This window comes from Pogona vitticeps, chromosome 5 (assembly GCF_051106095.1).
Source record: "Pogona vitticeps strain Pit_001003342236 chromosome 5, PviZW2.1, whole genome shotgun sequence".
NCBI lineage: Eukaryota > Metazoa > Chordata > Lepidosauria > Squamata > Agamidae > Pogona > Pogona vitticeps.
The window spans coordinates 21,632,025-21,647,362 of record NC_135787.1 but is presented as its reverse complement, the minus strand read 5'-3'; the positions used below and the strand labels follow the sequence as shown (position 1 = coordinate 21,647,362).

Below are 15,338 nucleotides of genomic sequence, written 5' to 3'. Positions count from 1 at the left end.
GGAGAACCACTCCTTAAATAGGCCTTCCCTCCAGGATTCCAGGTGAGCCTCATGAGTGGCCCAGCAGCTGCTACACAGGCCAGGGCCTGAGTCTGCAAACATCTGATCCTGCAGCTGCTAGGGTGGTACAGGCCAGATCCTGACAGTACCATCAGTTTGATCAACACCAAACTGGCACACCTCTTCTCATAGGACTTTGAAAGTTTTAGGGAATGTCACAATTTATTCGCGAAGGCTTTCACGGCCGGGATCTAATGGTTGTTGTGGGTTTTTTGGGCTCTTTGGCCGTGTTCTGAAGGTTGTTCTTCCTAATGTTTCACCAGTCTTTGTGGCTGGCATCTTCAGAGGACAGCAATCTGTGCTCTGGTCACACTCTGTGCTGTCCTCTGAAGATGCCGGCCACAGAGACTGGCGAAACTGGCCAACATGGCCAAAGAGCCCGAAAAACCCACAACAATCAGTGTCACAATTCCCACACAATAGTGGGGTTCTCTTCTTCCCACTCACTAGAAGAACAATGATGAAACTGAGTACACACAGAGGGGCTATTCAGTCTCTTGCTGCTTTGGGGCTTTTCTTTCACTCCCGTAATTCATCCTGGGGGATCTTGCTGCATTATAGGTGTGGAAGTCCATCAAATATGAACATCTCGTCCCTAATAATGGTTCAGTCATTTGCATTAATTGCCCTGCTTTCAGTGCTCCACTTTTTACTTTTTTCCTCAACTGTAAATAGTTGATTGATTTTAATTTTGTTTTTTACATCACCTAGATTCTTAGGTGCCTGAGTAAAAACAACAATAAATATTATCATTATATTTATCTAGGTGCATTTGGCAGTTATGTCTATAAGATAAAACTGCTGCCTTACATTCATCTAATCACAGACTATTGGGTGTTGTCTTTACACTGTTACATTGTATTTCTGAATGTAAAATAGGTGCAAACCTGGAACATTTCCATATGTGTACTTTAAGTTTATTGTCAAGCATTAAGAATTTCCATAGTTTTTATTATTATTATTATTATTATTATTATTATTATTATTATTATTATTATTATTATTATTATTATTATTATTATTATTATTATTATTATTATTATTATTATTATTATTATTATTATTATTATTATTATTATTTTATTTTATTTTATTTTATTTTATTTTATTATTTTATTTTATTTTATTTTATTTTATTTTACTTTATTTTATTGTTGTTGTTGTTGTTGTTGTTAGCAAATTGCCTGCAAGAATTTTTTTTAAGAGCAGAAATACATTGGTTGGAATTTTTCCATTTCATGCACAAGAGACCAACTATTATATCTTTAGGTAGATGGTTTATACCAGTGGTACAGTTTATTACCACTGGTATAAATCATCTATCCAAAGATATAATAGTTGGTCTCTTATGCATGAAATGAAAACATTCTAGCCATCGTATTTCTGCTCTTGAAAAAAAAAATTCTTGCAGGCAATTTGCCTGCAATTTGAAGAACTCATGCTTTTGAATTATGGTGCTGGAGGAGACTCTTGAGAGTCCCCTGACTGCAAGGAGAACAAACCTATCTGTTCTGAAGGAAATCAACCCTGAGTGCTCACTGGAAGGACAGATCCTGAAGCTGAGGCTCCAATACTTTGGCCATCTCATGAGAAGAGAAGACTCCCTGGAAAAGAGTTTGATGGTGGGAAAGTGTGAAGGCAAGAGGAGAAGGAATCAGAGGATGAGATGGTTGGACAGTGTCATCAAAGTGGAAGACAGGGTCATGAAGAGTTGAACATGACGTAACGACCAAACAACAACAATTTAGTACCAATGAGCTCCCTTTTATGGACAAAAGAAATTACTCTGTTAACTGACACTTCACTTTATCAGATGTAAGCAGTTTTCTTCCAATTAGTGTTGAAAAGAAGAGAGAAAACATCATGTACTTGTGTGCATGCAGAGAGCACAGGTCACCACATACAGTAAGAGACATTAAAACCTAAACTGCCAAGATGTGATGCAAGTCTGATTACAGAATAAGTAGAAATAGTGACACTTAGTTTTTTTTTTCCTTTAAAGGAATGTCTCTCCCACATGAACCTATTTATATCCCGCCTATCTGGTCAAGTCAGGACTACTGTAGGGGGCTTATATACCTCCCCATAGTGCTTAAAGCATTCTCTGGGCAGTTTACAATTTAATTATGCAGGGTACACATTGCCTTCCCACACAGTGAGCTGGGTACTCAATTTACTGACCTTAGAAAGATGGAAGGTTAAGTGAACCAGCTACCTGAGCCTGGAATTCAACTGAGGTTGTGAGCAGAGTCTTTACTGTTGTACTGCAGTTCAACCACTGCACCACAAGGCTCCTGAGATCTTAGAAGGAGACTCTTCTCACAGTCTCAACACCTTCAGAGATACATTTGGTGGGAACATGAGAGGGGACCTGTCCTCAGGCTCTGAAGCTATTGCACCCTGTTCCCTTTCTCATTTTTATGCTTTTTATTTAGACAGGAAATTTGGAAATGTACTGATTGCTGAGAAAGCGGCTTTTAAGAAGTGGGTATTTATATATGCAGGTTTAAAATTGATTTTAATTCATTTATGCAATACTGTGATTTCTTTATTTTAGTGTTATGACTGACATGGTTCATGCCAGAATAGGAGCATATAGGTTGGTGCATACTCTATGACTTTCTGGAGATATTCCAACCTAACCCTTGTCCTGATTTGGACTAGTATTTATTTATCTCTCAATTTTCAGCAAAAACTCACTCCTGCTAATACAGAAATACAAAGGTTAAGGCTAAAACATGGCAAGCAGAGTTTTGGGGAGACCTAAAGTGCAAAGTGAGGGACATGGTGGCACTGCGGGTTAAACCGCAGAAGCCTCTGTGCTGTAAGGTCTGTAGATCTTCAGCTGTAAGATTGAATTCACATGATGGAGTGAATGCCCGTCGCTTGTCCCAGCTCCCGCCAACCTAGCGGTTTGAAAGCATGCAAGTGCGAGTAGATAAATAGGGACCACCTCGGTGGGACGGTAACAGCGTTCTGTGTCTAAGTCGCACTGGCCATGTGACCACGGAAGATTGTCTTCGGACAAAAATGCTGGCTCTATGGCTTGGAAATGGGGATGAGCACTGCCCCCTAGAGTCGAACATGGCTGGACAAAAATTGTCAGGGGGAACCTTTGCCTTTACCGAAAGTGCAAAGAGGCCGCAGCAGTCTGCAGAACTGGGCACTCTGGTTCTCTCCCATCCCCCATTTTTCTCCAGCTGCTAGGAGAGAGTAATCATCTCACCTATGAACAGAGCATCTTCCTAAGGCAGCCACAAGGAAGAGAATGAGGGAGGGATATTAAAAGGGCAATGGGCACAGACATCTCTGATTCTTTCCTAAAGGAGCAATGCAGACTGCCTCCTTTCCTTCACATCACCTGGATTTTCACTTCATCCACCCATCTCAGCTGACAAAGAAGTAGCTATCAGGACAGGAAGATCCACCAGGTAACAGGCTCTGGTGCTGAGTATTTGGTAGAAAAATATACTCGCAAGTATAAAGTCCCTGTTTGCAGCTTTCATTGATCTCAAATCTGCTTTTGACTCCCTTTCCAGAAAAAAAAAAATTGTGGCATAAACTCAAGGACTCTGCAATAGATTGCTGCATAAAATCGCTTCTTTATAAGCTTTATGAAAACACCTCGTCGTCTCACTTTCTCTGTTCTCTTTTCTGCTATCCATCATCACAGCTTTATTGAAAGAAAAACACTTCCTTTTGGTGAAAAAGACAACTAGGAGAAACCTTACTATCTATCTCTATAGCCTCCCCCCCCCCCCCCGCTCTCTCTTTCTTGTCTTCATCTACGTCCTTTTCCCTGGATCACAATGATGGGGGTTGCAGCCCCTTCCAGATGCAGTTTTGGGACTACAGAAATGAGTCTTTAAACAGAGTGGACTCTGATGATTTAATCAATGACTTTTCAAAAGGAAAGGCAAGGAAGATTCGTTTCTAAACTAAAGAGCACACTCTCCTCCATGGATTCCAACTTAGCATGTTCCTTAATTTTGCCTTTGCTTTCCCCACTAGAAATGGCATCACATCTTTTTAGTTTTAACATTTTTTTAACTCCACCATTGAGGGTGCCACTCAATCCTGTGGGTGCCTGTGGGCTCTTTGCTCTGCTCAATGGCTAGATATTGTTTTGTTTGTGCTTGTTTTTAAAAATCTTGTTGTGAGCTACCTTAAGTTATACCAGTTCAATACTGTTATTACTGTAAAAGGTAAAGGTAAAGGTTCCCCTTGACAATTTTTGTCCAGTCCTGTTCGACTCTAGGGGGCGGGGCTCATCCCCGTTTCCAAGCCATAGAGCCAGAGTTTGCCTGAAGACAATCTTCTGTGGTCACATGGCCAGTGCGACTTAGACACGGAACGCCGTTACCTTCCCACCATGGTGGTACCTATTTATCTACTTGCATTTGCATGCTTTTGAACCGCTAGGTTGGCAGGAGCTGGGACAAGCAACGGGAGCTCACTCCGTCGCGTGGATTCGATCTTACGACTGCTTGGTCTTCTGACCCTGCAGCACAGGCTTCTGCGGTTTAGCCCACAGCGTCACCACGTCCCTGTTATTACTGTAGTTCTGGCCTAAAAGAAGCTGGGATCTGTAGTTCAGTGAGAAACTTAGAGCTCTTTATCAGAGAATTCTTAGTTCCTCACCAAACTACAAGTCCCATGAATCAACAGGATGGAGCCATGACAGTTAAAGTGGTTTCAAACATTTAGTGTGCTGTAAATACATCACTCATTTTCAGGAAAGGCAGGATATAGTCATCTAAATACATTTATGAATATCCTTTATACACATATTGTTAATGCGAGTAAACACATTCTCAAGAGCTGAACATAGTTTGTAGAGGTCTATAGGTGGTTGACTCGTTGCATCTTCTAAGTACATGTCCTGCAGTCTGGAATGACTGAGAACAGGTCCTTCGGCATGGAACTATAATTATAACTAATTATTTTGTCAAAAGTAACTTTTCAAATTCTGACCCTCTCCTGCTTCATTTACATAGGGCTCCTGTAGTGAGCAGTGGTTATATTGCATGCATATTAGCAGCACTTGTGTGTTCTTGGAAAATAGTGGAGTTTCCCAGTCATTGCTTACCAATGGATAGCTCCAAGGTCCTCCTTGAGATTCTCAGAGCTGTAGTAACATTTCCAGGTTCTCGTAAAGGACTTGTTTATATGAAAGAGCATTCAAGCATGAATCTATCAGTGGTTCCCAACCTTGGGTCCCCAGATGTTCTTGGACTATAACTCTCAGAAATCCTGGCCAGCACAAATAATGGTGAAGGTTTCCTGGAAGTTCTAGTCTAAGAACATCTGGGGATTCGAGGTTGAGAATATACATATGTACATATATGTGTGTGTGTGTGGATGAAACGCACACACATGTGTTAAGAAAAAATGAATATGCAACAAAGCATTATGTTAAGGGGGGGGAAGAAAACCAAGTATTGCACCCTGATATAAAATTTATATGGAACAAGAATGATGGTAAATTTCTGAGTAATGCATCAAAAATAAAGCTGGCAGATTTTCATAGCTAAGTAGCCTAAGATGACCCTGGAAGTCTTTTCCCTGTGTATTATCTGAGGAAATGACCAGAAAAATATTATAACCGCTCTTTCCCCCAAACGACAAAGCTTGTTGTTTCTTGTTCTCAACCTACACTTTTGAACAATTTCAAGTATCTCTTCTCAGTTCTGGAGCAGCCTTTTAGTCGGTACATCTCAATCACACCTCTCTTTGCAAGCTGATCAAGGACCAGGTTGTCAGTGCTTGAGAGGTCCATGGATAGACTCTGTAACAATAATGTGTCATCAAGTTGATTCTGACTTATGGCGATCCTTTTCAGGGTTTTCCTGGTAGAGAGTACTCAGAAGTGATTTACTGTTCCCATCTTCTCGGGGCATCCTGGGACTGTGCAGCTTACCAAGAGCCACACAGTCTGGCTTTTATTGCAGGAAGCCCAGTGGGGAATCAAACTCCCACCTTCTGTCTCTGCAACAAGATACCTAAACCACTGAGCTATCCAGCCAGCCGAAGACTCTGTAGTCATGTACATAATAAGGAAAAACAATATATAAGGAAGAATGAACTAAGATTGGGCTAATACTTCTTTGTGGCGACACTTGTCTGTAATTTCAGGTCACGAGGTAGTTAGGCAGGAATGGGTTTGCAGACTAAGACTATCCCAGCCTATTTTGACAACCCCCTTTGAGAACCAGAGTTCAGGTTCCCAGGAAATTGCAGAAAAAATGTTTTTAGCTGGACAGAAATTCAGTAGATCCAGAAACAAAGTGTCTCCAAGAAATATGAATTATGGCTTTGAGGGCAAGTCAAAGAGAAGACTGTCTCTTCCTAAATAAAGAGCAATATAACAAACATTTAGAGCACCCAGCATACTAATAAATGCGCCTGGCTATTTTCATCCAGCACTATTACAATTTAGTATGTTCTTCTTGATATGCTCCTAAAGACAAACATATGCTGATGCTCAGGATCTCAGGAAACCTACCATGACTCCTGCCCCTGAGCTGGAAACCCATGCCGCTGTTCTTGTCGGTCTTTCTACATAATTTGGGCTCCAAGCAGCATATGGTAGCTGGTCCCTAGACCCCTTTAATTCCATGCAATGCCCTAATCATACAGCACTGTAGAGCATTATGTGTAGAGATGGGCACGAACCAGCGAACCGGTGGTTTGTGATGGTTTGTGATTCGTGGCTAGCCACGAATCATGAACGATCATGAACCCTCCCAAAAATGAACCAGTTTGTGGTTCATTTTTCAGGTTTGTGCTGGAGCGGGGGGGGGGGCAGATTTTTGGTTTCATGTCATAGGCAGCAGACCTGGTTTCAAGGAGCCAGGCTGCTGCTTCTGCGCAGATGCCCACCTTAGTGGTGTGTGCATACACACAAACACACACACACAGGCCCCTCTTTCATGCAAGGAGCCAGGCCTTGCTGCCTCTTAAGATAGCATCAGAAGTAACAATGGCGAGTTCAACACAAGGTAGGGAGGTGTTGGAGGCAGGGGGAGCGGCGGGCATCCCATTTTTCCAAAGCCAAACAAAGCACTGTGGGGTGATTGTGGGAAGTTTAGCACTTCACTTCATTTTGCTTTGGCAATACGGAATCCCTGGACCATGAACCAAACCACAGACCAGCCCAATTCATGTTTCTTCCTGGGTCATGGTTCAGGTTGTGCTCGTCTCTGGTGTAGAGCTTGTCAATATCGCTTTTGGGGTTACAGTTCCCATAGCTATGCTAACTGGTTGGCTGGCTGGCTGGAAGATTCTGATGGGAAGATTCTTAAAAAGCAAATTTCAAAGCTCTGGTCATGGAGAATTTACAGGTTATATTGAACGAGCTGGTCATTGTGGACAGCAAAGTATGTTTGCTATCACTGCAGCCAGAGAAGACTGGCAGGGCCACCACTGGGGGGAAAAAACATTTCCAGCCTTCTCAAACCTGGAACTAGTTCCACTTATTTTCTTTCATTTCAGAAGTGACAATAGGAAGGGACTTCACACTGTAAGAGCTGCATTGAAATCATGGATTGCAAACATTTATTTGGCACGAGTCAGGTAAAACTCCAGAAGCAACTAGAAACATGTATGCAGGGTGTGTTTATCTGCTGGCACAAGATTGCACATAGCTACAGACAAGGAGACCCTGCTGTGTTCATTAGGACTTATTCCCAAGTAAATGTACACAGGATTTCAGTCTCAAAACTGCAGTTCTCAAACAGAAGGACTGTGGAGAAGCAATCATTACAAGCCTTAGTACTGTCAATACATATTAGAATATCTGGCAATATATTTGCCAGCCATGGAAGCTTCTTAAACCTCACATCAGTGCAGATTTAGTACCAATATCTGCTTTAATATGGAGCGTAGATCTCAAGCACACACAGAAATGATCCCTGATGGCTTTATTCCAGCAAAATAATCCTGCAGATAAAGTGAACTCTACACTATTTCCATACAGAATATTTTCTTGATGGCATGATGTTCATCAAAAGAAGAAATCAAATAGTTCCACTGCCATACCCCAAGCTTAGTTTCTGAAAATACAGTTAAAAAGGCATTTTTAAAATGTCATATGTGCATTGCTTAATCCCAGTTTTCCATAATCTCTCATCACATAGAATCATAGAATAATTGAGTTGGAAAAAGCCTATAAGGCCATTGACTCCAACTCCCCATTCATTGTAGGAATCCAAATCAATGCATGTTTTTTCTTTCCTTTCAAATTAATCTTCCAATTATTTACTCAAAAAAAAAAAAGGAGAAACTTTCTGGCAATAATTCTAAGTGCCAATGTGGCATTGGACTCAATAGTAGACGTTGTCTAGAGGGGCGGGGTAAAAATCGAATAAATAAATAAATAAATAAATAAATAGTGGGATCTTTAAGATAACTGGCCATACTTCATTTGGGGCTGCGGACTACCTGCGAAGTTACAAGCTCTCTAGATAACCTTTGGCAATCGATTACCAGCACCTTTCCATAATTTGGAAATAATAGCTTTTGTCTGTCGTAGTAGAGTTGCAAAGATTTATTGAGGCAATGTAAATGAAAGGTTTTGAAAAGTGAGAAGTATTACTTTAAGGGCTCCTTCCCAATCAAAGGGGAAAATACTAATGAAAGAATACATTTGTATTGTATTCATTTCACTGAGTGAAATCATTCCTTCTAACTAATATGCTTATTTGAAAATCAGGTTTACCTGAGGTAGCTTGAACTCTAATGGGTTTGGTCACCCAAAAAAATCCTCAAAGAGAAAACAGGCAGACACTTTGAGCAAACATGTTGTAATGTTATTAATTCTTCTTTAATATTTGAACAATTTACTGTTTTTAATGTTATGTTTTTAATAATGTAAGCCATCTTGGGTCCTTTTTAAGGAGAAAAGTGGGATAAAAATATTTTAAACAAACAGTCTGCTAAAAGTGTCTAGGTAAAAGCACACACAGACAAAAAACAACACAGATTTAGAAGCAACAAAATATAAATCATCCTGTTTATTGTCTCCTACACAGTCAGTCACTAAGGAAAGCCCACCTGAAGAGAAAGGTATTTGCCTGCTTGTAGAAGAACAGCCAAGATGGGGACAACCAGGTCCGGCTAGAAGCAGCAGCTACCAGCAGAGACTGGGAAGGTGTATCAGGAGAAGGTGCCTTCACCACCCACCTCCAAGGACAGCCAACTGCCAGCAGACTACTCCCTTTCTGTGGCACCCCATGCCTGGCACACCTGCATGGTGTCCTAGAACTGCTAGAGGATGCAAGGTTCTGCTCCTTCCATAAAGAGACTCTGTCGGGGCTCAGTTCTCCCCCCTCCCCTGGACTGTGGGAGTGACATTAACACCCTGGAATCCTAAAGTTTTAAAATTTATGGTTTGGCCTGGTTGGCCCTTAAAAAGTTTCGTTGCTCCAATAAAGAGCCTGTTCCAGCAACTACTCATCATGTGGTTATGGCCTGGAGGCACAGAGACTGCTCACAGTATTCATCAGCCTAAGCTCAAGAGTTTTCTGGATAGCTTAGTGGTTTAGGCACTCTGCAGAATCAGAGGCTGGGACTTGAATTCCCCACGGTGCTCCTTGACAGGGGCTGGACTTGAGGATCCATAGAGCCACTTCCAGCTCTGCAGTTCTAACATTATTATTATAAGTTGATTATTTCTTAGAAATCTGGGTCCTTTTATCCCTGTATGTTCAACCATGTTAACACAGACTTAGGTTGTTACCTCTTTTTTTCTTAACAGCACATCACCTTTAACACATATGACATAGTTAGGCACAGGATTTGAAAAAAAAAAAAGCTGTACCTTTTGAATTTTCCTGATACAAATAGGAGAGAATTTCATTTTGCTTTCTTTTTGCCTAGTAGATTCTGGTCCATGCATTGTTAATAACAGGGCAAATTACTCAAAACCCAAGCAGTCTGAATGTATTGCAGTTCGACACTCCAAAGTTTACATAACTGGCTCTGAATGGCTGTTTGTTTCTGAGGCCATCCCAAGACACTGGTGGTTCAAAACTAAAATGGCAGGCAAGGAATATGATTTCTGTGAAATCCTTATGTACTGCCCTGCACTCTAGAAAATGGAGGTACATGATGTGCTTTGCAAGCTTCTCAGAGACCCAGTGGATCCATCATTCCTGCATTTCATTGAAACTATTCTAGCATTAAAGTGGGACAAACAAGGATAGTTTTTGTGACCATGCATACTAAGTGCTTATTCAATGACTTTTAAATGTTTCTTTCATATGTACAATATTTTCCCAGCAAGAGTCCAACGGGCAGCAAAAACCCAGAACAAGAAGCTGTGGACTGGTTGTTACTGAACAATCTGTACAACACGCATCACACAGTACACATTAGACAAATGTTCAACTCCTGGGATGGCTGCTTTGCAAATGGAACGGCACACCTGGCAAGCTTTTCATTCTTAAATAGCAGAAAACTCCTGCTGTGCTTTTAAATAGTATAAGACAAGCAGATTTCCTTTAAAACCCTTAAACAGAGAATTAATGGCCACCTTGATAACCATGCCATCTGTGTCACAGGAAGATAAAATAATGTTTTATACATTTTCTTATACTTTCAAATTCTTTCAAATGTCATCTTTCCTCTTAAGGTTTTGAGCTAATCTCTTACTTCTAGTAGGTAAGGTGAATTCACAGTTGGGGTGGTTCTAAATGTGGACTTCCTAGATTCAGAACGCATTGTTCCATTTTGAGTTGGACCAAAGACTTCAATACATTTCTTTCTTTACCTGTTTTAACATATACCTCACCCTATTGCATGGCTTGATCACTCACTGAGTTAGGTAGCTGGCAGCATAGCCAGAGATGGAGCATTTGAGAAGTGCCAGTCTGTGTGGATTTGGGAAAGTTGCAAGACCATGGTGCCCAAGATGAAAGGAATGGTAAACTTCTCAGGATACCTAGAAAGCCCTGGAAAGGGTCACTGACATAGGTCAGATGGACTTCATAGCATATAACTGTTACTATTATATCCCAGAGGTTCAGTGTTGCTTATATCAGTTCTCATACGTTTTTATAGGTTTGTCCCAAAAGGTCTTCGAATTTAAGTTGGGGGGCATTCTTTGGGAGGGGGTGAGGTTGTTGAGAGAAGGGGGGTTTATGGTAGACATAGAGTCAAATGGGATGGCCATTTACACATTGCCAAAAATGAGGAAACACATCAACAAAAATGAACCCATAAGAAGACATGGATTTGCATGTGCAAATTTGTAAGAAAAGAGGCAAAACAGAGCTATTGTTTAAATAGAAATAAAATGAATCTTACTATCATGGGAAAGATTATGACAACAGGGCCTCTGTACTATGGTTGGCACCTGTTGTACTCACTGAATCATAATTTAAAGACAAAAAATTGTGTGAATTCCTCAGTATGGTTTGAAAATTTTGAATTACTTGCATGGACTTTCACCCATGAACCATATGAATGAGCAGTGCATCACATGAATATTGGGAGATTATTGATGGCCCTAAATTATAGATGTGTATGTGTTGGAGTGTGTGACCTCTGTAGGGTCATATGAATAAGCTTTTCCTATTCAGAGATAGTTTACTATGTAGACACTAAGGGGGGGGGGGACAGAATGCCTTGGGCCAAATATGAGTTCAGAAGTGCAATATCCTTAATACCAGTGATGGGTAATTGCATAATGCTCACTTCACATGCACTGCTTGGAAAAGTTACTTTTTCATATTGTAATGAGAATGCCTGAAGGATTTAGGGAACTATGCATCAAGGGACTTCAATCTTATTTTGATAGCAAAATTAACATATAAGGTGTACCCCACTGACACATATTTTTACAAATTTTACAGAGTGAATGCATCTACAGTTTAATACAGCCTGCACTTCTGTCCACTCTAACATCACACACTGCCAACATTTCTGCTATCATATATACAATCACACCAAAGGTGCTTTTCCCTACCTAGATAACATTGAAAAGATTTTTATATATAAGAAATGAATAAAAGCAGGGAAGAAAGGAAGAATATTACCTTGTTGAATAATGGCAGTAATCACTGCAAGATATTCCTCTGGATCTTGATCAGTAGTAATCAATTGATTGTTTGGGTCAATATTTAGTATCTGATAGACAATGGCTGAATTCTCAATTCCACAGAGGAAAATAGCCACTTGTTCAGGAGGCTGAAGAACCTTATCTAGAAAACGTCTCTTGTTAAGATTCAGGTATTTTAGAACCTCACTTGACAGTATCAACACTTTGCATTGGTAGGATCTCAGAGACTGCAATTCCAGGTCGTGAATGCTTGCAGCTTCTAGATTATAAAGCAATATGTGGTCTTCAAATATAATGTGGCTGAAAATTGATTTTAAATACAGTGCCCATTCCTCTGCATCTTCTTCATACATAATAAGAATGCTTTTTGTATTTTCTGGAAGAAAAAGAAAGCAAATAAAAATAATAATGTTATATTCCTGCTAACTTAAAGATACATAGATATAAACTGAATATGTAAATAAAAGATATAAATTTGAGTTTATAGGTGTTTAAGTTCCTGTTCAGTCTTTCCAGGTATGAAATGTGCATACAAATGATTATGATTTGCATGAGATCTGACTGGGCCAGTCCTAGCAATGATCTCTAAAAAATACTAGATGTTCTCATATTCAGTAAAATGCCAAATGGTTCTCCTTTGGAACAGGCACTGACTGAACTGTACACACACTAATGTCTGATGTGCGGGGAGATTGGCAGTTCCTCAGTGATATGTCCAGCTCCTTAATGACCATAAAACATTGTGTTTTCCTGGAAAACGTAATGTAAGGAAACAGAATTGCATGGCAATAATTCTATTATACAAAGAGGCATTTCAAAAGTCTCACCCAGAACTGGGACCCACTTTGGTTTACTTCATGAATAAAAAAACAAATACAACTAAAAAAGAAAACAAGCTATTGAGAAAGTAATGAAGTCAAAACACAATTGGATTCAAAACAGTTGAAAAGGTACATCCATCGATATAATATCCAGAGACCCATTAGTGAAATAATGTAAATTAGTGCAACAGCAGCTGATTAAGGTGCTGGTTTTATGCTTGATAACATGCTCGGTTGTGTGACTGGCATATGATCAGACATGCTACCAGCACTTTTCCAGTTAGCTGCAATTTGCTGCCATGACTTCAATTACTCCAGAAAAATCTAACTAGAATTATGACCAAGATACAACTAATAGAATACAATATGATAAAGATACAACTAATAGAATACAAGTGATTAAAATAACCACCCACAATCCTATTATTTATACATAAATGACATAAACCAAAGTGGCAGATTTGCCACTGTTAGGATACCTGTATTCTTTGTCACAATTCAGTTGTGTGAGTTGTTGAATTATAAGGAACACAACTCAACATTTTAATTGGAGGCAATAGTATATTGGTGAGAAAGATTTTTCATGGCAGAAAAGAAAAATTGGCTCCATTTCCTGTTTCTATGAGCAATGAGTGTCTCAGATTCTACTTAACAGAGTGTATTATAAGAGGTCCAACTTCGTAGACTATGCCCTACTTTATAGAGTCCAGTTCTCCTTGAAAACCTGTCCAGTCCATATCTTGGTTTGAGGTTAAAAAACCTAAGAAGTACAGCAGGTACCTTGAATTTCCCTCTCAATAGTTAGTACCTAGACAGTGGACCAAGCAGGCTGAGAGATTATCTGGTCATACTATTTCCTCAGTATGGTGAGGAAAATATACTCCCAATCACTGGGATGTTCTAGTTCTTCTGGATTCTTGGTGGCCAGCTGGGAAGCCTCTGTTTCTGGACCAGATAAAGCGTCATCACAGTTTTCCTCTTATTCACTCTCCTCCTCCTTATATGTCCCTGTTTGCACAGATACATCCACCAGACTCCTTTTTCCCTCAGTGGGTATTACTCCCCCTGTTGCCTCCAGAGCTTCCTTTATATCCTCTCGTTCACAAGAGCGTTGTATCTCTTCTCCTGGTGGTCCCTCCTCTCCCAGGCTTTTCCCTACTCCGGCCATTTTTGAATCTTTTCCTGTCTCTGTTTCTTCCCAACTGTCCAGTCCCCTTTTAGCATATCCTCCCCCAGGTCTACTGGAGACCTTGAGGTGATGAATTCAGCAGATCCTGAGGAGAGTTGTGATGGACCATGCTGCCCTCTTCACAGTCACTCTTACTTGAAACACACGTGGTTGCTGGAAAGTAAGGTTCACCAAAGTGAACCAAACAGAGAGCAACATGCTTGTCTGATTGCCCCCTGTGTTTACCATTTAGAAGGAAACAGAGGAACCCACAGGTTTCTAATATTACATTCATGTAGTGTATTCATCAGCTATGTGAAGCCTCCTCTGGAGATCTCTCTGCTTCCTTCCGTCTTACTAGACAGCTATGTAGCTTCAAAGGAAGCTGAATGGAAACCTAGTTTTCATACTGCTATCATGCTACCAAAGCTGCAGCCTTCAATTAATCATAGTTCACTCAGTGGCTTAGGCATCTGGTTGTGGAGCCAGAGGTTGGGAGTTTGATTCCCCACTGTGCCACCTTGACAGGAGCTGGACTCAATGATCTATAGGGTCCCTTCCAGCTCTGCAGTTCTAAGATTACGTTGATGATCATTGTAGCTAAAATTCCTGCAAATCCAAAACAGTTAGATTTTCAGGACATATAGAAAATGAGAGCTAGAGTCGCCGGTGTAAGAGTTAACTCTGGATTCCTTCTCCAGACCATGTTTATTGTGGGATATTTTGCGCTCCTTTGTATTGTTGTATGGTATGTATAAAAACGTTGAAAAGTGTCCTATTAAATTAAAGCAGGCAGGTCTAGCTTTTTATTTTATTTTATTTTATTTTTTAGCTTGGCTGCCTTGTGTGGAGGTAAAATGAAATGACATACGAAGCCTAATCGTACCTGTGACACAGCGACTGTAGAGAGTAAGATCCTATTAGCCACTCTAGGTCTATTGATCATTAACAATGAGTTGCGAGGCACAATATGACACAACAATGAATACAGGTAGTCCAATTGCTCCAGGCTTATTTCGGCAGGAACCATAATAGGAATATGTTCCAACAGCAATTGTCATGCGGCAGCACAGCTGGAGGCAGAAAGAAAAGCAGCCCAGAGCCATGTTTTTTTTAAAGGCTTTTTAAAAAATGCCACAAAATGCATGCTGCTCTGCGCTATAACAGAGTAATTTTGCTGGGGGCGGGGTGGAGTTCTGCTGCTTTTTATGTAGTTATTTCAGATTCA

General features: G+C 40.4%; 1 protein-coding gene across 5 annotated transcripts in view; it reads right to left on the bottom strand.

The window, feature by feature from the left end:
* BANK1 (B cell scaffold protein with ankyrin repeats 1) overlaps positions 1-15,338 on the bottom strand; it is a 193,187-nt gene that overhangs the window by 162,078 nt on the left and 15,771 nt on the right. For all 5 annotated transcript variants that reach the window (XR_013545800.1, XR_002301625.3, XM_020805437.3 and 2 more), the window contains exon 2: positions 12,099-12,497. Coding sequence is in view for 3 of the 5 variants with exons in the window: in XM_020805437.3 (XP_020661096.3) it covers positions 12,099-12,497 (399 nt within the window). In the remaining 2 variants the exon portion in view is untranslated. The remainder of the gene's footprint in view (positions 1-12,098; positions 12,498-15,338) is intronic.